Source organism: Osmia lignaria, chromosome 9, assembly GCF_051020975.1.
Source record: "Osmia lignaria lignaria isolate PbOS001 chromosome 9, iyOsmLign1, whole genome shotgun sequence".
Taxonomy (NCBI): domain Eukaryota; kingdom Metazoa; phylum Arthropoda; class Insecta; order Hymenoptera; family Megachilidae; genus Osmia; species Osmia lignaria.
The window spans coordinates 15251143-15275722 of NC_135040.1; the positions used below are offsets into that span (position 1 = coordinate 15251143).

Sequence of the window (24580 nt, forward strand, 5' to 3'; positions counted from 1 at the left end):
AAAAAATGTTTAGATCCGTCGTTCGCTAGTCAATCAGTAAAATTATATTTAGAAAAAATTAACGAGCAACTATTTTGACGCGTTTTGTTTTTATTTTTTTTTTCTTTCTTTTTTACTGTTTGACGTACACGAGATTACGGCGTTTCTTCCGGTTGTGTTATGAAATATCGTAATCAGAACTTCGTTCCATCTTTATCGTTATAATGACAGAAGTTTTCTTCGTTAAATAATAATAAAAGTAAGATACGTGGATAACAATCTCATACGTCAATTAATGAAACAAATGAATAATACGTTTAGAAATATATAAAAAAAAAATATGTTGACAATGTTATAAGATATTTCGGGCATTCCTATTAAAACAATCAAGGAATATCGTTTTAGCACCGTTGTTTCTTAAACGAAACAAGTTCTGATTATGATTGCATAGAAATAAAATTGGATAAAACAGTATCTATAATTGCGAACAGTGTACCTTATTATACTTTATAGTTTATCCACAATGATGGATAATTGGTATCGCGATCACTGTATTACTTTGATCAATAAAAAAAAAAAAAATATCAAGTCGAATACTGTCCCATTTTAAATACTGTTCCGACCAACTTTTTAACGTGGCGATATACCGATGGAGATGTCATTCAATGACACCAGTTACAAAGATTTTAACAGCTAAAGCCAGGACGGTCGATGATGATGCGGCGGTGGTTGAAGAGCGTAGAGGGAATGAATGTACTGTTGATAGGCAGTTGGATCCACCGTTAAGTTTGGCCCATGGGGTGTCACGTAAGCGGATACCGGAGGGCCGTAAGCTGCTGATCTCTGGGCAGAATGAAGAAAAGGATGAGGCGGATAGTTTCTTGGCGGTTGATTGCTAAGTTTGTTGCAGGCTTGTTGCGTGGCATCTGAGACCGGCGGTACTTGTGGTTGTTGCTGTTGTTGTTGTTGTTGCCTAAGCGCCATGCTGTAATAACTGTTCGGATTTCGAAACTCGTCCAAAAATGCGAACGCCGCCGCGGCGGCGGTCGCCTCTTTATCGTAGAAAGGTGAACTGGTCGTGGTGTTGGTCGATGCGGCAAAGTTGAAGGCACTCCCAGCAGGTGGCACCATGGCGGTGTTCTTTAAACCGATCGAATCCGCGGACGTTCCTGTGTACTGTGGAAAACCAGGTATACCTGTGTTCGCTTGGGGTTCCGTGTTCACCGTCGACGAAACGTTCGCAATGTTCTGTTGTTCCTGCTGTTGTTGCTTGCTCTTTCTGCTTTTCTTCGTTTTCGCAGGCGCGGACGTGGAACCAGAAGACGTATCTCCTCCCCTGCGAGACATGGACAGGATACCTTGGCTGTTCTTCGCGGATGCCGTTTGCAAACTTTGAAGGAGATTTAGGTCTAACTCTGCAGCTCCCGTCGCGGGGCTACGAGCGTACGCCAAGTGTTCCGCTTTCGTCGGCGGTGGTCTAGGAATCGTTAACAACTGTTGTTGTTCTTTGCTGGTACGACCCACCAAGCCTAAACCTAGCCGAGCATACGCCGCCGGATTCGTTGCGACCGAATCGGCCAAGTTCCCAACAAACGTGGCGTCGAATTGACTAGCTGACACTGCTTCTGGTTGTGGCAATGCCATTATCGGATCGAAACCAAACTGTTCCTGACCGGTTCTCGACGCAGCCTCTTGCGTTAAACCACGGGACGCTTCCGTGGACGATTCATTGTACACACGCTTCTTAACCGGTGGTAAATTCCCACTGGAGCTATTCGCGGTTCCGCTATTGGCAGTCTTCGAACTTGTATCGAAATAATGCGGACTGGGATACATCGGTCTAGAGTTTGGCATAGGGTATCCGGATGGTTGAAAACTGCTCGGATAAAGAGATTCATGGGCCGTCAGGTTTTGTTGGAATGCTAAGATTTGAGATTGATCCTGGCTCGACAACTGTTCGCCCGTGCTACCAGTTTTACCGAGGAACGAGCGTTGCTGAGCGTATTTTTGAGCGTTCAGAGATTCGTTTAGATCGGTGAAACTAGGTCGCTCTTGGGGCGCTTGTTGTTGTTGTTGTTGTTGTTGTTGCTGCTGCTGCTGTTGCGGTTGTTGTTGTTGAGGTTGTTCCTGACCACCGTGTCTCGATACAGACCTTTGCAGATCAATGTTAGGATAATTGTTCCCGAACGTTGGTGGATACTGATTCGGTGACTGATAAATTTGGTGGTTCGCGTTCAGATTCAACGAAGCCTCCGGCGGAACAGTGAAGTTTCTTTGTTGTTCTATACTCGAGGATTTCTCGCCACTGCTGGACTTCATATAATCGGCTCGGTGTTCCGTTTCGTTGATCGACGACGGTGTCGGGGACTGTATGTAAGAATGATTTTGTTTATATCCATGGGAGTAATTAGACGGTGTCGATGCATTCTGCGGATACTCTTCCGTGGTTTTGGTCGACTGCTGTTGCAGAGCGTAGTTTGTACTCTGTTGAGGCGATGGCTGCGAGTAATTCGAAGGCTGCTGAGACGTTTGCGACGGGCATGCAGATTTTTGTTGAGGCGAAGGTTGGGAGTAACTGCGGGTTTGAGGTGACGGCGATGGTTGCGAATAATTGTGAGACTGTTGAGACGATGGCGATGGTTGAGAGTAATTACGTGACTGTTGAGGCGATGGAGAGGGTTGAGAATAGTTACGAGATTGTTGAGGCGAAGGCGAGGGTTGAGAATAATTGCTCGGCGGTGCCTGTTGAGGAGACAACTGTGAATAATTCTGTGGCGTTTGAGGCGAATGTATCGAATGAGAATAGTTGGTTGGTTGCTGAGGGGAAGGTTGAGAATACTTGGCTGATTGTTGCGGCGATGGCTGAGAGTATGGTGCATTTTGCGGAGAGGGTTGAGAATAGGACGGCGGTGGTTGAGGAGAATGCTGTGGAAAAGGTTGAATTTGCTGTGGCGATGGTTGAGAGTAGTTTCGTGGTTGAGGCGATGGCTGAGAATATGCTGTGAGAGGCTGGGGCGACGATTGCGTGAAACCAACAGAATGCGTTTGGGGGGACGGATGAGAGAAGTTCGCAGGCTGTGACTGTTGCGGGTAGACAGGAGGAGGCTGAGGCGATGGTTGAGAATAGTTTGAAGGCGGCTGAGGTGATGGTTGAGAATAGTTAGCAGGTGGCTGAGGCGACGGTTGGGAATAGTTAGCAGGCGGCTGAGGCGATGGTTGAGAATAATTTGAAGGCGGCTGAGGTGAAAGCTGAGAATATCCAGCTGATTGTTGAGGAGACTGTGCGTAAGGAGAAGGCTGCGGTTGCGGGGATGGTTGAGAATAATTTGGCGGTGGCGCTTGTGGAGAATTCTGTGAATAAGGCGAATGAGGTTGTTGAGGTGATGCTTGAGAATAGTTGGAAGCTTGGGGGGAAGGTTGAGAGTAATTCGCGGCATTCTGTTGCGGAGAAAGTTGTGAATACTTGGGAGTAGGCGATTGCTGAGGCGATGGTTGTGAATAATTTGATGGAGGTGGTTGTGGAGAAGGTTGAGGATACACCTGTTGCACAGGTTGTGGCGAATGTTGCGAATAGGTTGCGGATTGACTCGGATTAGGAGTAGTAGATTGCACTGGTTGATTAAAAGGTTCACTTGCCGGTGTCGGATTTGGAGGGAAATTATTGGTTTGAGGGGAACGTTGTGGAAACGTAGGGGATAATTGATGATACACCTCTCCAGAATTCTCCTGAGGAGACTTCTGAAACGTTTGATGCGGCTGTTGAGCCGGTATTTGGGAATAAAGAGGAGGAGCCTGTTCGAAAGACGACGATGGGTAAGCTGGGGACAAAGGATGATTCTGTGGGGATGGAGTTGGTGGTAACTGAGCACTGTATCTAGGTGGTGTCGCGTAATAAGGGCTATTATATGGACTACTTCCCGTCGATAAAGCGTCTTGATAAAATCCAGCTCCTCTTATTTGAGGCTCAACCGAAGCCATTATAGGTTGCCCTTGCGGAGATCTTCCGGAACGTCCAGGTGGTGATTCTTGAGAGAAACTCGAAACAGATTCACTTACACTACTACCACCAGTACTCATTCTTCTTTGTCTACCATAGAATACTTCCTGCAATTCACCGTCTTTCTTTGCCGTGCTATCCTCCGACTCTTCATCTTTCTTTTTCGACTTAGGCGCACCAAAAGCTTTGAACCATGCACTTAAATTAGGCGTTGCTGCCTTAGGTTTTTGTGTTTCCTTTACACTAGACTGATTATCTTTAGATTCTTCTGTTGCTGCAGGTGCTTGGGTCGATGTCGCTCCGGATGATGATTTCTCCTCTTTAAGACTAGACACTGGGATCGCAGGAACAGTATTGTGATCTTCTTCCTCGTCGTCGTTTGAAAAATTCGGATTAGGCGAAGAAACTAAACTCTTACAAATCAGTTGAATAGAATCGACATTTTTTAGAACAGTTCCTAAACTAAGTTTTGGTTCTTCGTCTGCATTCTTATTCGTTTGATCATTGTCACCGGTCAACGGATGCACCGTCGTCTCGTTGCTACCAACGTTGGGTAAATTCAATGGTTTCTTCAAAAGCAAGTTTCCTTTACTTTTTCCTGGTTGTAAGCGGTCTATTGTACGTTGTATTTTTTTTGGTCTGCTAGGCCCATGAGGTCCAAAGATCTTAATAGAACTTGGTCGTTTCCTTGGGGCTTCCACCTTTGGCCCTGACCGACCGAATTCAACAGAAGAATGAAATACTGGAGAATCACTTCCAGAAGAAAACTCTGAAAGCCTTGGTGCGTCGTCAAGCCATTTATTGATGTCCTATTTAAAGAAAAAAAAAAAAAAGTTACATAATTACATATATGGTAAGAATATGTTATACAATAAATTTATACAGTTTAAAGATGAATCATAAGATATGCTTACATGGAGTGTTTGCTCTGTTGCTTGATTCAACGCTTGTATCGAACTCTCTTCTTTTCCAAAACCTTTGGTACTTTTGGTCTGAGCCACTTTTACTTTCTTGGTCTCGTTCATTTCTTGGTCTTGAGTTTTAACTGTATCTTCCGTGATAGGAACTTTTTCTTCTTTCATTCCTTTTTTTAGCTTTGGTCGTTTTGCGCTGGCTTTATCGCTGTCATTAAAGGTACTACCGTTTGAAGGCACTTTTTTTGAATACATATTGTGAAGTTCGTTTTTCGACGTTTTCTTCGGCTTCTCCTTTTCATTTTTTAACTTTTCCTCTCGTCGCCTCTCGCTTATTTTATCCTTTAAACCGTCCAACGATTCTATATCTTTATCACCTATAAATGCAGGAATTTTCTTAGATGCATGCATTTCCTTTGAGTCTAAATCACTTTCTAGATCTACATCTTTGGAATCTAGTTCGTTCGATAACTCTCCATTTTTAAGTTCATCGTTTTTCTGTTTTGATTTTTTCTCTTTATCCTTTACATGATTCTTCTCGGTCTTCTCGGACTTCTCGTCAGATTTCAAGGCTTTCAACCCCGCCTTTTCCTTCTTCCGATTTTTCTTTACCTTGATATGCTGAATTTTATCCTTATTTTCCGACATCACTTCGTTTTCGTGAGATTCATTCTTCTTCACTTTATTCTTTTTAGCATTATCCGTAAATATTTCAGTTTCTTCGAGCTCTTTCTTTTCGATTTTCCTACTTTTACTTTTCGCGATGACTAGGGGCTCGTAATCTTCCTCGAAGTCTTCTTTTCGCTTTTTATTCTCTTTCGATTCTTTCATCGGTTTCATACTCTCCGCTTCTTTTTTTTGTTGATGACGTTCTTTACTCATCTTTTTGTCTATCTTTTTCAACTCATCTGATTCTTTGGACGACAGCTTTTTGGTTTTTAATAATAAATTATTCACGTCGAGATGTTTTCTTCTTTTTGACGTTATAATACTCGATTCAGACATGGCATCCTCACTTTCTTGCTCTTCCTGTTCTTCCTCGTTCACCGATTCTTCGTCTTTCGCCCTTTTACTCTTTTTCTTTCCACGTTTCTTCTTTGGAAGTTTATAATTCTTTCCCCGTTTCTCTTCCTCGTCGTTCTTATCGCTTGCTTTAGATTTTCCTTTACTTTCAGACTTGTACGATTTGGATTTTTTAGTCGATTTCTTAGAACGTTTCTTATTTTGATGCGGAGACGAAACACGAGAAGGACACGAAGGAGATGCAGGAGTCGTTAGACACGATTTCGGTGAGGAAGCGTCTTCGTCGCTTGATGTTTCCGATTCTAAATAACGATTAACAGCTTTATCGAATGCTTCTTTAAGATTGAATGCCATTTCTGTATATTCTGTGAGAAAACAATAATACTTACATCAGAGAATAATATTACATAACGATTCATTATTAATTCAAGTGGTAAAACACTAACCATTATCAGAGCCATTGTATTGTCTACAATTATCTACTATCAGCCGAAAATCGCGTTTGAATTCGTTTAAATTTTTGTATAAACCATTCTCAAGTTTTTCCTCCATTGTACTAAGATCCATAGGTTTCCGTACCACGCTATAGTACCTGTATTAAACATAACATTACCAGTTCATGTACATTCATACATATATCAAAAACACGGACGATTATTTATAATTCTAACATTATACCTTGGCGCATATTCTTCATCTACAGGATCAATGAATGGCCAGGCATCCACGTGATCCTTCAGGCTTTCAAGAACCTTATGCATACCAACTCGACGTTCTTCTTCCTCGATCCCAAAAGAATATCCAAATTTATATCCGTAATTAGAAGCTACGTAATTCCCGTCGCTATTACTTCCGACACCCTTTTTCTTCTCTGTTCCTTCAACTTCATCCCTGGTATGAATTACAATCTGACCAACGGCCGAAGCTAACGAATTATTAGTCTGGCGTCCTTTTTTTTGAACTGGAGGAGAAGATAAAGGCGGAGATGTCTCCTCTTTAACATAAACATTCTTCGAATTCTGTGTCCCCTTTTTATTTCCTTTGTTCGTTTTAGTTTTAATTTTCGATCTAACCATGACTGTTTCCATCTGTGTCGTAGGCTCGTGACTTCGAAGAACCCGCGAACTATTACGTTGTAATAATTTGCGTCTTTGTTGTTTTTCTTTTAAATCAAAAAGTTTAGGGATTTCCGGCATGAAATCTTCGGATAGAGTACGGTAAAGTTTACGTTCGGTATCGTACTCCTAAGTGTTATAATAACGTTATTAGCAAGGCTTAAAGTACAAAGTAATTAAATCGAAAAAGACAATTACCGAATCACGAAATTTTTCAACTAAACGACTCCAGTCCTGTTGAGTAAAGCAGACAACCTGCCAGACACTTTCTTTTCCCTCTCCTTGTATTAAACTGTCTTCCTTCTTCTCCTCCTCTTCCTCTTCCTCCTTCGCCACTCTGTTTCGTCGTCTTTTACGCTTTTTATCCCTAGGCTTGTTTTTCTGTTTGTATGAGATACTGTTAGATGTATCAATGTAGTCCTCCCTATATAATCGAGTGCCGTAAAAGTACCAATAGGCAGAATTCTTACGATCATGTCCTAAAGGTTCGACTCGCAGGCTATCCGAGTCTAAATTACTTAATGATTGCTCCTATGAACATACATTAAAATATTATACTCCCATTATTATAATCACGTAATAATTTAAATATATATTTTAATCTTTCATTAAACACATACCACGTCTTCAGCGTCGAGCCTGAAGTCACAGAGGGCACGTAAAATTTCTACTTTCTGACGAAGAGGTAACAATTCAAAATCTACATCTGTATTAAAAGGATTCTCACACTTGTATTCCTGAAAATAAACGTCAATTAGTTTTAACAATAACACGATATATCTTAATAACTTAAATATATATCATAAAATATAATAATTATCTTTACCTGACATTTCTTACGAAACAATCTGCGAAGAAACATCTGATAATTAAAGGTGGAGATGTCATTGCGGGTGTCGTTAGGTAAACAACCTTCAAGTAACCTGACTATTAGCTCCTGTACTAAACGTCCCTCTGTTCCACCATCCGTTAGTAAAGCTTCTTCTAAGTCCTAAAATGGCGTACAATTAATATGATACACACGAATAACGAATAGATTAATGTAGGCACAAAATAATAATGCGTAAGCCTTTAAAAACATAAAAAAGCTGAAGCATGGTTTATTTAACTTCCTGGAGCTAAAGCGATACTAACAAGTCTCATATACAATGCCTACTCATACGAGTCAGCATTTAGGTAGGTACCTCAATATCAAAGTCCAGAAGATTGAAGGCAGCCCTAAATAATGAGCAGAAGTGTGCTATACTTGGCACCTCCCACCACGATTGAATGTCTAAAAAAATAAAGGAACAATTGAAAGTTCCTTGATGCTATATTTCTTTAATCTCTGGAATGTCTTTTTTTTTTTATGTATATTCAAAGTAGTTCAAGAAATTAATACTGGCTGGGAAAGTTTATCGATAAAAATATATGCGTGTAATTTATTTATAATTATAAATGCTAGAATATAATGTTATGTTAGCGGAGATAAAAATACAATAAAGCTATGTATTAAATTCAAAATGTTAACGGTACACTTAAAATGAATTATTTTTAGAACATTTCATCTAATCGTATAGATTTTTGTTTATAAAACTTATTTGCATACAGCTGTACTCTTTATTGGTATAATGCATTGAATAATAATTTACACAACTTATCATTATTTTCAAAATAAATCATACTTCATATTTAGAACAATTTCATTTCTAATGGCATTAAAATTTATTCGTTAAGAAAAATAATATTCAGCTGGTCATACATTTTTCAAAATGACAAGATACATTTATTGACAAATGAAAATATCAAAAATATGAATTTTTTTTATTGTACCTATATTTAACAATAATACATAAAATTGCATAGCAAATAAATTACTGATTTGTGTTTTTTTTTCTATTAAACAGTGATAAGCAATAATATCTACTTTTCATGGAAGGCAATCATTGATAATATACTACTAAACAATAAAGCTATCTTTATTAAATAACAAAACTTATTGCTAGAGTACCAAATTTCTAAAGCTTTCACAAAATGACGAAATAAAACGCTTCCAACAATAATACTAGTCGTAAATATGAATATAATGCAGCCGTGCACTGATACCCTATACAGAATGTAACACAATAGAGAGAAGAAAAAAAAAAACAATGAAAATGATTCTGTTGCTAAACTTGGGGTCATTGACAAGAGTTCTTGATTGTAAGCATTGATCTTCTTCGGGAAACAATACGATAATCGACGGGGAAAAAATCGATAAACATTTCGATGTAACTCTTTTTTTTTTTTTTTTTTTTTTTCAAACGAAAAGAAACGAAAAGCTTACCTAGGATTCCGATGAAAGTGGGAAACATAACCCGTCCTGTGGCGGGCAAACCGGGCGAATCACGTCAGGGCGGATAAGGTAGTTGGAAACAGTAGTACGGAAAATGATGTGTTGCAGCTCTGTTGTAGGTAATAACTCAGGTGAATGAGGAGAACGAAATTCAGTGGGTAGGTAAGATGATAGTCGAAGAAAACACCTCCGCTCGGCAAAGCGGATCGCTTTTAAAATACCGGGATGCACATTAGCGGAGTATGACACCCATAGTCTTCGAAACAAAAGAGCGGGTTATCACAATTCCACATAGCTTGTCCCGCCGTTTGCGAACGGATCCGAACGACGAGGTACATTCGTTCACTGGCAGTTACCGAGGAAAAGCTAACACTGATTTATTTTGGCACAACACTCCACGGGTTGCCAGCGATGCGCGCGACACTTGCAACCATTCTAATCGAGTAACACACCAGGCTCAAAACAACCACCAGCTTCGACGATAAATTGCATCGTCGTTTGACACAGTCGCACTAATGCGAATGTTGAACGTCTGTCGTTAATGAAATCTCGTTCACTGCTGATGTTTTCCTTAATATTGAAAATTCGATTTCAGCTATAAGCGTATATGTGTACGTATATATGTATGACGGTGTTTCGATAAGGATAGTTTTCTGAGACGCACTACGCGAACGTATGTACGGGTGCGGACTGTGCAGTGGCGACTGCAACTTCGGGCGTATACCTATGAATATGAGTTCTATAGATACGTCGACTATCTCTGGCGCGAAATATATTACGTTTCACTAAACCATTTTATTTGTTCGTTATTGCGAACTTTTATACTTGAAAAAGAATACTTGTACATACGCAATCGTATGAAATTAGAAATAAATAATTTTATTGTAAAATCGTAATTTCTTATTATTACGCCGCACGGCGTTAAAATTGAAATTTCTTGTTTAACAGTTGGTACACTTATCCCGCGTTTGCTATCCATCGCAACAACATCATGAATGAGTTTTGGCATTAGGTGCTGAGAATAGTATTTATATTGCTAATTGTTTAAAAACTTATGACAAAAATTTACAAAAAGAACAGTTTATTTCTTAAAAGTTCAATTAAATATAAATAAAGTAAACCATGTCTTCGTTTAATTTAAATGATCTTGGGGCGCAATTGAAAGATGTTACTCAAAATTCTACCGGCATCGGTGTATCTTTCGCAAAGAAATCACTTAAACTTGATTCTAAGGAAGATGGTAAGTTATTTCAATCAAAATGAATTATTATTTTAGTTTAATTATGCGTTTCATGCCTTCATAAGGTTATGCAATATAGTATAAAAGGTTACATAAAATAACAATTTTTTAATTTATTAGCGATGGAGGTGATCGAAGCCATACAAGGATGTTCAAATTTAGAATATTTGGATTTAGAAGGAAATACTTTAGGACCATTAGCTGCCATGGCTGTGGCAGAAGCATTGAAAGAAAAAGGTTCTCCATTGAAGCGTGCTCTTTGGAAAGATATGTTCACTGGCCGTTTAAGAGCAGAGATACCAAAAGCATTAGAATACCTTGGCACTGCTTTATGTACTGCTGGCACCCAGCTTACCGAACTTGATTTAAGCGATAATGCTTTTGGTCCAGTTGGTGCTGAAGGGATAGCTACTTTTTTAAGTTCTAGTTCATGTTATACTCTCCGTATATTAAAATTACACAACACTGGTCTTGGAACAACAGGTGGCAAAATATTAGCAAAAGCATTATTAGATTGTTATGATAACAGCTCTAAAGCTGGTAAGGGTTTCACTGTCTGTTCATTGATAAAATATATTTTGATGTCTATATTTCATTTCTTTCTTTTAGGAACACCCCCTTTAGCATTAAAAGTATTTGTTGCTGGAAGAAACAGACTTGAGGATGAAGGTGCAAAAGCATTAGCATTTGTTTTTCAAAAATTAACTAGTTTAGAAGAGGTTGTAATGCCACAGAATGGTATATATCATCATGGCATAACAGCCATTGCTAATGGATTATCGACTAATTCTGGTTTAAAAATTTTAAATCTTAATGACAATACAGTTGGATTTAAAGGAGCTCAAGCTCTTGCCAAAGTTTTACCGAATTTTCAAAATTTAGAACAGCTTAATCTTGGTGATTGTTTGCTCAAAACACGAGGCAGTTTAATTTTAGCAGAGGCATTAGCAGTTAAGGGTAACTATCCTTCCCTTGCTGAAGTGAATTTGAGTTACAATGAAATTCGTACGAAAGGTGCTAATTCAATAGCTCATGCTATGGCTGATAAAAAGCATCTAATAGCTCTACAATTAGATGGAAATGCATTTGGAAAAGAAGGTCGTACCTTGTTGCGTAACTCGCTTACAGTATCGAAAAGAATCGAATCGTTGGGTTCATTAAGTAATGATGAGAGTGATAGCGAAGAGGAAAATGATGAAGAAAATGTAGATGATGAAGAAGAGAATGAAGATGAAGAAGAAGATGATGATGAGGATGATGATGATGATGATGATGATGATGATGATGATGATGAGGATGAAGATGAAGATGAAAGTGAAATTGAAAGTAAGGAAAATGAAGATACAGTAACGAACGGCAATGAAACGTCAAACAATGTTGCACGAGTAAAAGTATCTATCACAGAGTTTTTAAAATCGCCGACAGGAGAAAGGCTATTACTGTTACAAGATAATGTTGTACAAGGTTTTATAGATCATGCCAAAGTGAGTAATGAATTTTATAATTTGTACTAAGCATTGGATACTATTTAATGTGTCTTTTATATTTCAGAATTCATCAAAAAATGTTGATACATCTCCACAGTTAAGGTTCATTGAAGAATATACAAGAATAGTAATGAAAGTATCAGCACTGTGTACAAGTGGTTATATTGATGTGAGATTAAGAGCTCAAAATCTTACAGACATTTTATATTCGAAGTTGTGTTCTTTTGCGACGGAAAATGATCAGATTTCAGTGTGGAATAATGCTTTGCTAGTTAACTTAGGTTTAATAAAAGTATATATTCTTTGATAATAAATCTTTGTATATTTTAACTACAAAATACTAATAAATTGTTTTATTTTTAGGCTGAAGATAAATGCAATGGAAAGATTAATTGGAACTTAGAAGGATGCTTTAAAGCATTGGAACAAGTCACTCAGAAAGATTACTTTTTAGAAGAGATACGAACCACCTTAAAAATCTTCCTAGAAAAATCAACAAAAAGTAGAAAAGCAAAAGTTGCAGATTCGTTACAAGAGTCAAAAGATTCTCTCAAAGCTGTTTTGAATCATACTCAAAGTACGTAACACAGATTACGATGTATATAATTTGTAGAACATCGACATGATATCTATTTATTTTTAAATAATTCATAAATTGTAATAGATGGCTAATTTTGTACAATCTTATAAAAAAATAAACAAAAAGATTCATTATACTTTGTATCCATACAAATAACTCATTGTTAAGCGTTTAGTGCGAATGCTTGTACAATTTTTCACGAAAATTTTTTAAATTAATACACAAATTAATTTTAAATGTTTAAAAAATAAAGTATTGCATCAAATTTTTACAAGTCTTTTTTTTTTTTTGTATGATGTATTGTCGTGCATGTCGTCATTTTTTTATCCTGTGAAGTATACGAATTGTCAAACCGTATACGTGAGAATTAGATCAGACTAGAACTTTTTAATAACGAATATATAAAATGCGATTAAATTTAATACTTGAATCAATTTAGAACATGAAAAATAGATAGAAATTCGTGTAGAATAAATAACCCTTGTTCCTATTACTGTAAAAAATAAAAACTTTGAATAAAGCTTCTAGTAATTAATCAATTATAATATCACGGAACTTTCAATGTTTTATGGACATTGCAGATGCGGGATCCCAACCAGGATGAAACAAGTCCACTGCTAATGGGGTACAGTGCGAGGATGGTTGATCTTTCATATACATTGTTGCCTAAAACGACACAAATGTATACGTTAACAAATACAAATAAATATTAAACTTCTCTTAAGCACATATACATACGAGAAACAGAATGAGTTGTTGTTTTATTTTAGAATCACAATCTTGCCCAAGGGTAGAGGGATAACTCACGATACCACCATTATTTTCTATATCTTCTGCAATTAATTCTAAACATTGTTTTTCGTCAACCTTTACTGTTTCAATTAGCGATTCTATAACAAGAATTTACATATACTGTTGTACCGTAACAATGATAAATCAATTAATAAAACGTGTATTTTTTTTCAATATATGCTCTTACTTCTGGCAGCGACATCCGCTGAAAGGAATCTTACTAAAAGCACAGCGCATTCTGCGGTTTCTGATAAAAGATGTGGATAACGACGCATCAGAAGTTTTGTAAGTAACATGTTACCTCGATTTCCTGATAAAGTGTTACTTGGCGTGCATACAACTTCATCATCTGTTCTTCGTATAAGCAATACTGTTCCATTATACCTTCAAGAAGAAATAATTAATTACGACATTTTTTCATGTTGATAATGCTATTAACGAAATGTAACAATATACCTATTTAACTGTTCTGCTATATTCAGATTAAAATAATCCCTTATAATGTTTCGTATCAAGCCTTCTAGGGACGAGGACATCGTCATAATGGCTAATGGAAGTATATCATCAAATGTAGCGTCTAACACCTGGTAAATGTATTGTTGGATTTTTATAAAACATGTATAATACAATATTTATATATAAATAAACGCTTACTAGGCTTTGAATAGATGGATAATTCATTGCAGCCCAAGTTGCAGGATATCCACCAATACTCCAACCATAGAGAATTATTTGTTCCTCGTCAAATCCTAATCGATCGATTGCAAAGCGCATTACGCAATCGATAGCATTCTCTTCTTGCAGAGGATACGGCGCACCCTTTGTAGTCATTTTCATGTCTTACTGTTATCATTTTATGATAATACTTTGATTGAAGGAGAAGTCTTGCCATTACTTCAATTATATTTAATTTACATATATGATTGATATTAACTGCAACATTGTCAAAATTTTACCTTTGCAATTTTAAATATGAAAGAGTAACAGCAATTCTTCTCAACCATTGATCGCTATAAATGCTTTATGAACGATTTGATATAAGAATAATACTTACAGTGCTACTACCAAAGCCTGGATGGTTCCAACCTAATATAGAATATCCTTTATTCAATGGAGTTGATATAATACCACTTTCATAAAACCCACAGTTTCCTTCGCATGTAATAACCAATACATTTCCATTTGAGGTTCTATAAAGATGAATACAAATATATAAAAATAAACTGCTATAAAATGATATTTTAGAAGGAAAGTTATTAACGTTTACATTACTTGTTACGCTGATCAATGAACATAGTGTCAATTTCATTATTATCCGCAGTTAACAATTTGTACCTTTCCCCACCTCGTTTTATTAAATCCATTCTTCCTTTTAAAAGTGTAGAGCCTAAATTGATAATACATTTTTTTTTTTAAATATGAAATAGCACAATACAATATACATAATGAAACTCTATTTAACTTACGAAATGCCCAATTAATTACCGATACACTTCCGGGATATATCATTTTTATACCAAATGTGTGAGCTACAATATATGACAACAATTTACATGGCAATGTAAATACAAATTCTTTACCACTTTGCCTTTTAACACGTCCACTAGAAACTGCAATTTTTTCCAGTGTCAATTTTTCCTGATGTTTATCTCTATGAACATAAATACAAAAAATGAATAAGAATTAAGAAAGATAATATACTAACTTAATGTTTTAATAATGAGAAAATTTACCCGACTATATCAGGGACTTTAAAATCTACAGGCCATGCCCAAAACTCAAAATCATATTTATGAAGTTCCTGTTTTGTTTCTGTATTATAATGTGCATTAGCATCGTCTAGTGTTTTTAGAAATTTTAAATACACTGGATTATTAGCTCTTGAACAACTACGTGCAATCAGTGATGCAATAAAAATTGCACCGGCACCAACAACTAATTTACTCAAAGAGTAAATATTATCGGATAATGAACTATTACGTTGATAGAAGAAAATGGCAACTAGTGGTATAGTATACAGGCTTATGGACCAAATTGCTGCAAACTGAAATAAATTTATTAATGTGTTTACTGTGATCAATGGGTAATAACATCAAACCTTGCCTCTCAAACCAAGGTACTACATATTATTACTTTCTTTCATTTGAAAAAAATACTCACACAAATTACGATTTGATCACCCCATCGTTCTATACTATTAGGTTCGTAAGATTTCTGCAATAAATTGAAAAAAATATAACCTAAAGTATGTCAAAATTAACAAGACTCGTGTAATTGTTCATACTTACATCTACTAAACGACCAATCCATGTTATTTCATAAATTTTGAAAAGCCTAGGGCTAAATGTACATTTCCAAAGTGTCCTAATGAAAGACATTTTTCATTTGTTTCAAATATATTTCAAATAAATCCTTATTCCAAATTATCAATACAAAATACGAAACAGTGCGATTTAGCAGGTCATGCACATGTCATAAGAAAACAAACTACTACGACTGGCGACGCATTTATTACAAACATGTTGGATAGATTAGAAAAATCTTGTTAAATAATCATGATTGAGCGACTATTCCTTATTTAAATGAATGTACAATCATTTTTTTTTTTTTTAATTAAATGTGTGTAAACGTTAAAAATGATTAAAAAAATATCAGTTGTAATTTACAAAAATGTTCAATTGTGAATTGAATAGAAATAAACGATCACGATGCTTTTATTACATTTAATTTATCAAAAATAAAGATAATTTCTGAAAAAACTAAACTATAATTTTAAATAACATGTTTATCATAATTTTAAACATCGCGGTTATTCGTTCACATCTTATAAGTATAAAAAATCAATTATATTTAGGTTTAATGTATTGGTTTGTATAAGAAGTAGAAACATTAGGATATTGAGTAACACTGAAGTACATCTTTTTAGTTATGTAACTGAAATTGAATGATATATTCCAATAATACATTGAAAGAAAGTTTGCATGAAATTGGACAAAGTTACATGTGGGTCGATTTTGGCACTGTATGTACGTTAAATCGTGCTTTTTGGAACGTAGAGAGAAATTACTGGAAGAGTGGAAGCAGCAAGTGTAATAGTGAATAAAAGTTACTGTATCGTACGGCAACTCTGATACTATAATTTTCGTTTTTCTATTGACATAGTCAAGTTGTTCCATTATGTCAGATTGGGACACTGCTCCTATTACTCTGCGAAAACGTCCTCCAAAAGCTTCTGTACTCAAATCGGAACAGGTAACATTTTAAAATGTATTTCAGTGTATTTTGTTTTAGATGATTCTTGTATCTGCGATTGTGTAATTGTGTTTATTTACAGGCGGTGAATGCTGCACGTCGTCAAGGATTTGTCATTGAAACACAAGCAAAATGTAAGCAGAATTGATTACATTTAGATATTTATTTACGTTTTCCTTAAATTTCTTAGTTTTTATTGTGTAAAATCATTTCTGTTGTGTGTTGAACATTGTGAAGATTATGGTGGTGTATTGCACAATATTGTAACCTTAATAACTTCTTATCATTTTGGTTTTATTACAAATGTATCGCGTGCAAACAATGTTATTTTGCACAAATACCATAAAGAATATATGGTTTTCTATTAGGGGGTGGTGGAACAAACAGGCAGCATGTAGCAACTAAAAATACCGCTAAATTAGACAGAGAAACCGAAGAACTTAAACATGACAAAATTCCACTTGATCTTGGTAAATTAATTCAACAGGGACGACAGAATAAAGGATTGTCTCAGAAAGATCTTGCAACGGTATATTATTGATTATTTAAATAATTTAAATAGTTAAGCGTCTTTTACTTACAAAATAATTTGTTTTCTATTGTATAGAAAGTAAATGAAAAGGCACAAGTTATCAATGACTATGAAGCAGGTCGTGGAATTCCAAATCAAATGGTGATTGGTAAAATTGAACGAGTATTGGGAATAAAATTACGTGGAAAAGATCGTGGTAAACCTTTAACAGCACCTGGGGCGAAAAAATGAATCTCAGGAAAAATCACTCTACTTCTTATCCTTATATATTGTTCCCTAAACAGAACTGCAAAAAAAATTGTAGGATTGAGAACATCAACTATTTCCACCTCCTTTACCTTTGGTTACTTTATTATATACGTTAAAATAAAATACTATTTTATTAAATATATTATTGTGTATAATAAAATAGATTCTTATAGTATGCCTTCATGTATAAAATACAAGAAATACGTCTTTATTTAATTTTGAAAAAGTTAGAAGTACTTAGTTCTAAAATGGGAAGTTATTAAACTATCTTTATACAGAGTTTTCTTATATTTTTTTTTTTCTCTTCGATAGATTCAATTACTCCTGCTAAAAGATATTCACGATTAATTTTTAAGTTTGATTAATGTAGGCTAGATAAAATAGTATTAATGTAAACAGAAATGGAAGGTTGTCAATATGTGTATGCATATAAATCATTAATTTGGTAGCATTTATACACATATACACTCAATCTAATGCATAATGTAACAATATAAATCACGGTAGCTGTACATAAAAGTAAATTATTAAATAAATATTAATTATACCGGTTAGTATTAATTTTATTGGTATAGAAATTTAATAATACATTATTTTCATCCCATCTCATTAATCTTTTCTTAATCCAAAACTTAAATCTTTTACACCATCTTTTGTGATAACTTTAATAGTTATAGAATCACCTGTATAAATATCTCTTTCTGCTGCTGAAGTAAATACATCTTTTATAATTGCAATGGCTCTTTCTTCTGTCAAAGGAACTGGTTCAACACCTTCCTGATTTTTATATCCAACCTGAAAATATTTAATATTAAATTATAGTATGAAATATAATTTGATGATAATGAGCTTTTAATACCTGATTATCAAGAAGGGGCTGTAAAAGTGCCCCAGCAGAACCACTTGCTCTATACTTTGTTACTTCACAGTGTCCGATCGGATCATAACTGTAGACACATCCGTTACCTTTCTCATCTAATCCACCAAGAATATTACTAACATAATATGGGAAGAAACGTTTATAGTATAACATTGTTGACAACATTTGAGCTACTGCTGGTGTTGGCATTTCTTTTTGATGCTCGTGTTCATACATCTATCATAAACAGAATAAATTTATAAGCAATTACGATTGTGATAAATATATTATTATGAATTCAGTGATACAGAAAGGATAATTTCAATTGTTTTCACCTGCATTCTAGCAGACAACAATCGAGTTAAAGTGAGAGTATCACACCAGCAACCAGAACATCCTAAAATAGTTTTGTTTGACAATGGAAACAGTTTTTGCTGTTCCCGTGTATAAATCGAAAAACCTGTACTAAGACGTGTGTCCGCTGCTATCACACAGAATTCATCTCCTGCAAGAGCTATAACACTCCTGCAATAACAACAAAATTCTTATATCTACACCAATGACTGTTAAAAAAAAAAATTGTAGGTTATATTTAAAATTTACCCTCCATTATCAGCATAGGGGCTGAAACTTTTCATTTTTGCTGCCTGAGTTTCATAATCAGGCAGTGATCGACCTGGATTTTCACTTATAAAAGTCATTTTTCTTTATGTTACTTTAAAAATTAAATTTTATTCTTCTACTACCGTCAATGACACTACACTTTGCGATTAAAATGGCAACGCGATGTGTATAGCATCTCATGCTCATGCATAAACATGTTAAGTCCTACACACATGATTGTATCTATACCTTTATGAGAAATTAAAAATAATAAACTCAAATTGCATGTTATAAGTTAGAAAAATAATTTACGATTGTGTATATTAAAAGCAATTGAATAAATGAATAATTTAAAACGAGATCTTAGATCTCCATTAGTGTTACGTTTAGTCTCATGAATGTGTATGCATGTGTATATATATGTATTTATAGTTTCAAGTAGTAGTATGATAAACGAATAGTGAAACAGATCGAACTATCTAACGTGTCATTTTATCACTATTGATAACACTCGCTCTAATTGATAAAATTGAAAGAAATCTTAGAGAAAAAAGTTTTCTGACAACACATCGAAATGGCAACCGGTGACGAGCGACGAGTTGCGTTAATTACTGGTATTACCGGACAAGTAAGATTGACATTTCATACTTTGTTGACATCTTTGTAAAAACATTAAATTTGTCGTGGGCGTATGTTGCTACGTGGCAACACATTAATTAAATTATTCTAATAATATAAAGTAATATTTATTGTAAAAGAAGTGGTTTTTAATTCATGGAACATTTATTATTGATGTATGTTTTTTCTAGGATGGTTCCTATTTAGCAGAATTTTTATTGGAGAAAGGATACGATGTTCATGGAATAATTAGGCGAGCTAGTTCTTTCAATACTGCTCGAATTCAGCATCTTTATGCAGATCCAAAATGTCATCGTCAGGGTAAAATGAAGTTACATTATGGTGATATGACAGATTCCAGTAGTTTAGTTAAAGTAATTAGCTCTGTGCAGCCAACAGAAATTTATAATCTTGCTGCTCAAAGTCATGTTATGGTACATGTTATTTTGTTAATTTGTAAATTTACAAGAGCTTAGCCATTTTCTTACATTAACTATAATATTAATCTTTTTATTATAGGTCAGTTTTGAAGTAAGCGAATACACTGCTGAAGTAGATGCAGTAGGAACAGTTAGATTATTAGATGCTATACGTACTTGCGGCCTTGAAAAGTCTGTCAAATTTTATCATGCATCAACATCTGAGCTTTATGGTAGAGTAACACAAGTGCCTCAGAATGAAAAAACTCCATTTTACCCTCGTTCTCCATATGGTAATTACACGAGTTCATTAATTAAGTCTGGTTCAAGTTCTATATGTATGTATAACAATGGTATTTAAAATTACAGCTTGCGCAAAATTGTACAGCTTTTGGATTGTAGTCAATTATAGAGAAGCATACGATATGTTTGCATGTAATGGAATATTATTCAATCATGAAAGTCCTCGTAGAGGAGAGAATTTTGTTACCAGAAAGGTGACTAGGTCTATAGCAAAAATACAGTTAGGTTTACAAGATTTTCTTGAATTAGGAAATTTAGATGCTAAACGAGACTGGGGACATGCAAAAGATTATGTTGAGGTAAGAAATACATGTCTGGTATTTGTTGTTTATGGTAGTAGAAACGAAGAAATAGTCCTAAACTCAAATACTTTCTAGGCAATGTGGCTAATGTTACAACAATCAAATCCAGATGATTATGTTATAGCAACAGGAGAAACGCATAGCGTTAGAGAATTTGTGGAAGATGCTTTCCACTATGTAGGTCGTACAATTAAATGGCAAGGGGAGGGTGTGAATGAGACAGGACAAGATGCAGAGACAGGAAAAGTTTTAGTTAAAGTAAACCCTAAATATTTCCGTCCAACAGAAGTAGTGAGCATCAACATCCTTTATAAAAAATTATATTGTACTGCACTTTTTCGTACGAATAATAAATATTTACCATTTTTTGTTTGCATAGGATGTACTTTTAGGTGATGCTACTAAAGCAAAGGAAAAAATAGGTTGGAAACCTACAGTTACATTTGAGGTATTTTTCATCAGTTACTATCTCTTATAAAGGTGTTTGACGGGTGGGCATTCCTTGGGGAGACGGTAGCTTCAACTTTGACTCACCCCAATTGCCGCCCCCTCAAAGGATGCCCTTTTAACTTGTAACGGAACACTCTGTATCTATGTATTATTACTCTTATCAGTTTGATAATAAATAATATTATTTTAGGATCTCGTGAAAGACATGATGGATTCTGATTTGGAATTAATGAGGAAAAATCCAAATGCTTAAAATCATTTGTTACCTGTAATAAAACTCGATGCATTTTGAAAATACATTCTATGTCTCTACGAGACAGTGATAATTAATATATACTTATTGCACTAAATAAACTTTCCAAGTAATAAAATTAAGTATAGAGAGACACCTAACTTGAAATATGTACATATATTAAAAATAGTGATTCATAATGAATTTTTATACTAGGTGTATTGTTTAATTCCACTGAAACCATTGATCTGTTTGTATCATGACATAATCAAACTAAGTTCTAAGTTCCAAGTTTACTTCAGATAATCCAAAGATCCTCCAAAGAGGACAGTGAAAAAGAAATTAATTTATAAGATCAAATGTTTTAGTCGTTAATAAATGGCACAAGATTGTTGAAATGATTCTTGCATAAAAATGTCTTCCTAATACATCATTTCATACATATTGTATTACAACGTTTTAGATTAAACGTTGAAGAGCATTTTAATCTTTGTACGCAATATCTCTATCTATAAATAAAAATATGAAAAGATTTTTATAATAAACAAGCAGTATCTCTTTTATTTACAAATAATTTCACCAACTTCTTGCTCCTATCTAATTAATCTTATCGTTAATTAACTGATTGAAAATAAATTATAAATCTTGTCGAAGTAAATGTTAACGCGTTAAACCTAATTCGTAGATTTTCGTAGTATATTTTCAATAGTGAACATTGATTCACTGTATTTCTTCATATTTCGTGAGTTATCCTTGCTGTCTTTTGTCTCAATCATTTCAGTTGCTTTCTCGTTTCTTTCTTGGTGCTTGAAATTGGTCAAAAGCTTCGATGATACCTAGAATCATCACAGACAATTATAATCTCTTCATCAGAGTCCTATTTATTTTTTTCCTCTTACCGAGACGATCGCGCGATCCTGTTCCTGTTTACCTTGCACGATTCCTCGTTGTCTTCTCATTCTTCTTCTTCTGTAATTACCGTGTTCAAACATCCCACTAGCAGAGGGGTCTAAGGTCCAGTAGCTACCTTTTCCAGCCTGATCTTCCTCGTTACCGTTACCAACCACTTTGTCTCTTGGTATCTTAACAAAACAATCGTTCAAGCTGAGATTGTGTCTGATACTATTCTGCCATCCCTGACGATTCTCCCTGTAGTAAGGAAACCTGTCCATAATGAATCTGTAAATGCCCGACAAGGTCAGTCTTTGTTTAGGCGAAGAATTGATAGCCATGGCTATCAGAGCTATGTAAGAGTACGGTGGTTTCTCGTAACGAGGCTGCGGCTTGTATCTCATCAGAGGGAGGCCCCACGAAAGGGGTACGTTCCTCGAGTTCACCATACTGGGCACCAGGTTGTAGTAACTTGGCAAAGGGCACATCGTAGGAAAGACTTCATCCATATTCCATAATTCATAGCTTCTCCATAAGTCACATCCGTACGCTTTGGACACGCTACAGGGATGATCTTGGACATTCGAATCCATTGTAACTGCGCTCGATATTTAAATTCACGTTGCAAATTCTGATTTCACTTGCACTATGTAATTCTACATCTTTCCTCTTACGTTGAAACTGTTGATGGATTAAACAAAACTAATCGCAGACACTATCTCTTTAACAAACATAGTTTAAATTGGGCTGTTCCCGGTCCCACGTTCTAGGAGAATCTCTTACTGAAATGCTCCCAGCAGTATTCTTCTATTGCAAACGTGCGATTTTAAATGAAATGAATCGATGGAAAACTTTGATGGAGAGAAGAGCGTTAAACCGCATCGAAGTAGTCCAGATTCTGGTTCGTCGAGGACTGAGTAAGATTTGCGGTCGGTTAGAGGAATTCTCTAACGAAGGGTGTTTAATTTGACACGAGGATCTACTAGAGGATGGTCCAGCTCCGCCCATCGCGGCTTTCCGGAGAATTGCCGTTTGCGCGTAACCACGCGAGGGAGGCGTGGGTTACCTATCCGGGACCGTGGTACATGTTTTATTGCTGTTTACACATATGCTGTCCCAACACCCACGGCCGGCAGTAAACGAGCCGATACGTAAACAAAGTTGCGGTAATTATACCGAAACTGTGCCGCTTCTTGGAACCGCTCTTGTCTTCCTCTTCGAGATGGGGCTCCCCTCGCGGACGGGGTGACTTTCACTTTGGAAAAATATCCAGAGCAATGACTTTGGAAGATTGAAAATTGAAAAACGTATATTTCGTTAATGTAATTGAATTATCAGTGCAATATTGAAAGGAATAACCAAAGGAAGACCTACCAAATTTGTTAAATAACATATTAATATTTAAAGCTTTCTTTACTAATATTTTATAGCTAATAGAATATTTTTAATTCAAATATATTTGTATTCTTATACCGAATACAGTGAAAATTGATCTTCCTTCTGGAAACTTTATTAGTTAATTTTATCCCATGATTATTGTTTGTTAGTTCATCCAGTTGATTAGAATTCCAGGATATTTTTGAAGTGATATCCACACGTACGATTGTCTCCACTGTCCACATTTTTAACTGTGTTTTCAAAGATGAGAAGCTGAAGCTTTTGATGATGAAACGTGGGGAGAGATGAAGAGACGAGGGAAGAAACGTGGTTATTTGTTTGCACACCGTTCCTACTGCCGTCCTTCGAGGCTGGTTCCATCTTGAAATATTAAGAAACAAATCACCGCGGTCTTGACGGCGGAAGGAACCGACGGATTTCGTTCACATATTCAAACGAAAAGTACTTGGGTCGTTTTGGAACATCCTCGGAATGTTCTTCGAAAAACAGCCAAAATTGTCTTCGACGCGTTAATCCTGCGCCCCTGTTTTGCGTTCCTTAAATCATTCTGAAGGTGTAAGTAAGAAAAACATTCGGAGAAGCTAAAACAGATGGTAAAAATAATCTTCGTTCCGAAAGAAAGTCACTTGTGTGTTTTAACGATCCAACCTAACGGCTGATCTTAACGAACGATTACGCTGTTTTTAATGAAGAAATGTAAAAATTATATTAGTTGACACGTTCGTCGTGGATCCGCATTGGCTAACCGCAGAAGCCTTTACCTCTTCATTGGTTGAAAAGGCTTCGTGAACACAGACGGACCTGTTTGCAGATCGTTTCGTTTTACTGCCTCGTACCCGGTTGAATCTAAACAATCGTTCCTTATTGACAAAATCGGCAGGCGTCTGTCGGTTGCCCGGCCGGTTTCAGATTGTTGCCTTTGCGACGTTTTACGAGTGTGGGAAAATTCACAGACTGCCGCAGATCCGCGTTTCGGGTAAACCGTTTCGCCGAGGCTTGGTCTTTGGCCCCCCCCCCCCCCCCCCCCCAAA

The 24580-nt window shown here is 35.8% G+C and overlaps 7 protein-coding genes across 11 annotated transcripts; 3 read left to right on the forward strand and 4 right to left on the reverse strand.

Moving 5' to 3' along the window:
• LOC117605978 (uncharacterized) lies at window positions 1–10057 on the reverse strand. Of its 4 annotated transcripts, XM_034327885.2 has the most exons (9): window positions 9334–10057; window positions 8213–8301; window positions 7855–8019; window positions 7649–7765; window positions 7227–7559; window positions 6592–7157; window positions 6360–6505; window positions 4891–6278; window positions 1–4785 (listed from the first exon to the last, which is right to left on the reverse strand). In XM_034327885.2, exons 1-9 carry the CDS (start codon window positions 9359–9361, stop codon window positions 673–675), a joined length of 6945 nt encoding a protein of 2314 aa, XP_034183776.2. In that variant the 5' UTR covers window positions 9362–10057; the 3' UTR covers window positions 1–672. The 4 variants fall into 4 exon arrangements, with proteins under 4 accessions (XP_034183776.2, XP_034183793.2, XP_034183785.2 ...); XM_034327902.2 differs by lacking the exon at window positions 8213–8301; XM_034327894.2 differs by lacking the exon at window positions 9334–10057 and having other exon boundaries at window positions 8163–8299.
• Window positions 10058–10302: 245 nt separating this feature from the next.
• RanGAP (Ran GTPase activating protein) lies at window positions 10303–13371 on the forward strand. Its single transcript, XM_034316893.2, has 6 exons — window positions 10303–10582; window positions 10703–11122; window positions 11192–12066; window positions 12134–12361; window positions 12433–12646; window positions 13231–13371. Exons 1-6 carry the CDS (start codon window positions 10465–10467, stop codon window positions 13251–13253), a joined length of 1878 nt encoding a protein of 625 aa, XP_034172784.2. The 5' UTR covers window positions 10303–10464; the 3' UTR covers window positions 13254–13371.
• Window positions 12372–16036, reverse strand: LOC117600893 (phosphatidylserine lipase ABHD16A). The gene is made up of 11 exons (XM_034316919.2): window positions 15730–16036; window positions 15602–15655; window positions 15175–15485; window positions 14908–15092; window positions 14714–14828; window positions 14496–14631; window positions 14096–14260; window positions 13898–14025; window positions 13629–13825; window positions 13388–13539; window positions 12372–13315 (listed from the first exon to the last, which is right to left on the reverse strand). The coding sequence occupies exons 1-11, from the start codon at window positions 15817–15819 to the stop codon at window positions 13208–13210; spliced, it is 1641 nt and encodes a 546-aa protein (XP_034172810.1). The 5' UTR covers window positions 15820–16036; the 3' UTR covers window positions 12372–13207.
• Window positions 16037–16343: 307 nt separating this feature from the next.
• mbf1 (multiprotein bridging factor 1) lies at window positions 16344–17616 on the forward strand. Its single transcript, XM_034317210.2, has 4 exons — window positions 16344–16693; window positions 16776–16827; window positions 17062–17222; window positions 17301–17616. Exons 1-4 carry the CDS (start codon window positions 16619–16621, stop codon window positions 17454–17456), a joined length of 444 nt encoding a protein of 147 aa, XP_034173101.1. The 5' UTR covers window positions 16344–16618; the 3' UTR covers window positions 17457–17616.
• A 138-nt stretch (window positions 17617–17754) lies between these two features.
• Window positions 17755–19174, reverse strand: Prosbeta6 (proteasome beta6 subunit). Its single transcript, XM_034317197.2, has 4 exons — window positions 18937–19174; window positions 18669–18858; window positions 18334–18570; window positions 17755–18269 (listed from the first exon to the last, which is right to left on the reverse strand). The coding sequence occupies exons 1-4, from the start codon at window positions 19032–19034 to the stop codon at window positions 18084–18086; spliced, it is 711 nt and encodes a 236-aa protein (XP_034173088.1). The 5' UTR covers window positions 19035–19174; the 3' UTR covers window positions 17755–18083.
• Window positions 19175–19422: 248 nt separating this feature from the next.
• Window positions 19423–21356, forward strand: Gmd (GDP-mannose 4,6 dehydratase). The gene is made up of 7 exons (XM_034317119.2): window positions 19423–19564; window positions 19746–19988; window positions 20074–20266; window positions 20343–20575; window positions 20654–20869; window positions 20958–21026; window positions 21219–21356. The coding sequence occupies exons 1-7, from the start codon at window positions 19511–19513 to the stop codon at window positions 21279–21281; spliced, it is 1071 nt and encodes a 356-aa protein (XP_034173010.1). The 5' UTR covers window positions 19423–19510; the 3' UTR covers window positions 21282–21356.
• A 537-nt stretch (window positions 21357–21893) lies between these two features.
• LOC117601002 (fork head domain-containing protein L1) lies at window positions 21894–24560 on the reverse strand. Of its 2 annotated transcripts, none has more exons than XM_034317184.2 (2): window positions 22192–24560; window positions 21894–22096 (listed from the first exon to the last, which is right to left on the reverse strand). In XM_034317184.2, the coding sequence occupies exons 1-2, from the start codon at window positions 22742–22744 to the stop codon at window positions 22038–22040; spliced, it is 612 nt and encodes a 203-aa protein (XP_034173075.1). In that variant the 5' UTR covers window positions 22745–24560; the 3' UTR covers window positions 21894–22037. The 2 variants fall into 2 exon arrangements, with proteins under 2 accessions (XP_034173075.1, XP_034173066.1); XM_034317175.2 differs by having other exon boundaries at window positions 21935–22096; window positions 22160–24560.
• Between the last annotated feature and the right edge of the window lie 20 nt (window positions 24561–24580).

Coding starts and splice junctions, on each gene's coding strand:
- LOC117605978 (XM_034327885.2), bottom strand. CDS start 9,361: ATGTTTCCCACTTTCATCGGAATCCTAG. Junction 8,302..9,333: donor CACTTTCATCGGAATCCTAG/GTAAGCTTTTCG, acceptor TTATTTTTTTAG/ACATTCAATCGTGGTGGGAG. Junction 7,158..7,226: donor TTGAAAAATTTCGTGATTCG/GTAATTGTCTTT, acceptor TATAACACTTAG/GAGTACGATACCGAACGTAA.
- RanGAP (XM_034316893.2), top strand. CDS start 10,465: ATGTCTTCGTTTAATTTAAATGATCTTGGGGCGCAATTGAAAGATGTT. Junction 11,123..11,191: donor TGATAACAGCTCTAAAGCTG/GTAAGGGTTTCA, acceptor TCTTTCTTTTAG/GAACACCCCCTTTAGCATTA. Junction 12,647..13,230: donor TGTTTTGAATCATACTCAAA/GTACGTAACACA, acceptor TGGACATTGCAG/ATGCGGGATCCCAACCAGGA.
- LOC117600893 (XM_034316919.2), bottom strand. CDS start 15,819: ATGTCTTTCATTAGGACACTTTGGAAATGTACATTTAGCCCTAGGCTT. Junction 15,486..15,601: donor GTGATCAAATCGTAATTTGT/GTGAGTATTTTT, acceptor AATTTATTTCAG/TTTGCAGCAATTTGGTCCAT. Junction 13,540..13,628: donor AGCGGATGTCGCTGCCAGAA/GTAAGAGCATAT, acceptor TTCTTGTTATAG/AATCGCTAATTGAAACAGTA.
- mbf1 (XM_034317210.2), top strand. CDS start 16,619: ATGTCAGATTGGGACACTGCTCCTATTACTCTGCGAAAACGTCCTCCA. Junction 16,694..16,775: donor CTGTACTCAAATCGGAACAG/GTAACATTTTAA, acceptor GTTTATTTACAG/GCGGTGAATGCTGCACGTCG. Junction 17,223..17,300: donor CTCAGAAAGATCTTGCAACG/GTATATTATTGA, acceptor TCTATTGTATAG/AAAGTAAATGAAAAGGCACA.
- Prosbeta6 (XM_034317197.2), bottom strand. CDS start 19,034: ATGACTTTTATAAGTGAAAATCCAGGTCGATCACTGCCTGATTATGAA. Junction 18,571..18,668: donor TGTTGTCTGCTAGAATGCAG/GTGAAAACAATT, acceptor TGTTTATGATAG/ATGTATGAACACGAGCATCA. Junction 18,270..18,333: donor AGCCCCTTCTTGATAATCAG/GTATTAAAAGCT, acceptor AAATATTTTCAG/GTTGGATATAAAAATCAGGA.
- Gmd (XM_034317119.2), top strand. CDS start 19,511: ATGGCAACCGGTGACGAGCGACGAGTTGCGTTAATTACTGGTATTACC. Junction 20,267..20,342: donor TTACCCTCGTTCTCCATATG/GTAATTACACGA, acceptor TTAAAATTACAG/CTTGCGCAAAATTGTACAGC. Junction 21,027..21,218: donor AACCTACAGTTACATTTGAG/GTATTTTTCATC, acceptor ATATTATTTTAG/GATCTCGTGAAAGACATGAT.
- LOC117601002 (XM_034317175.2), bottom strand. CDS start 22,744: ATGGATTCGAATGTCCAAGATCATCCCTGTAGCGTGTCCAAAGCGTAC. Junction 22,097..22,159: donor AGGATCGCGCGATCGTCTCG/GTAAGAGGAAAA, acceptor TGATGATTCTAG/GTATCATCGAAGCTTTTGAC.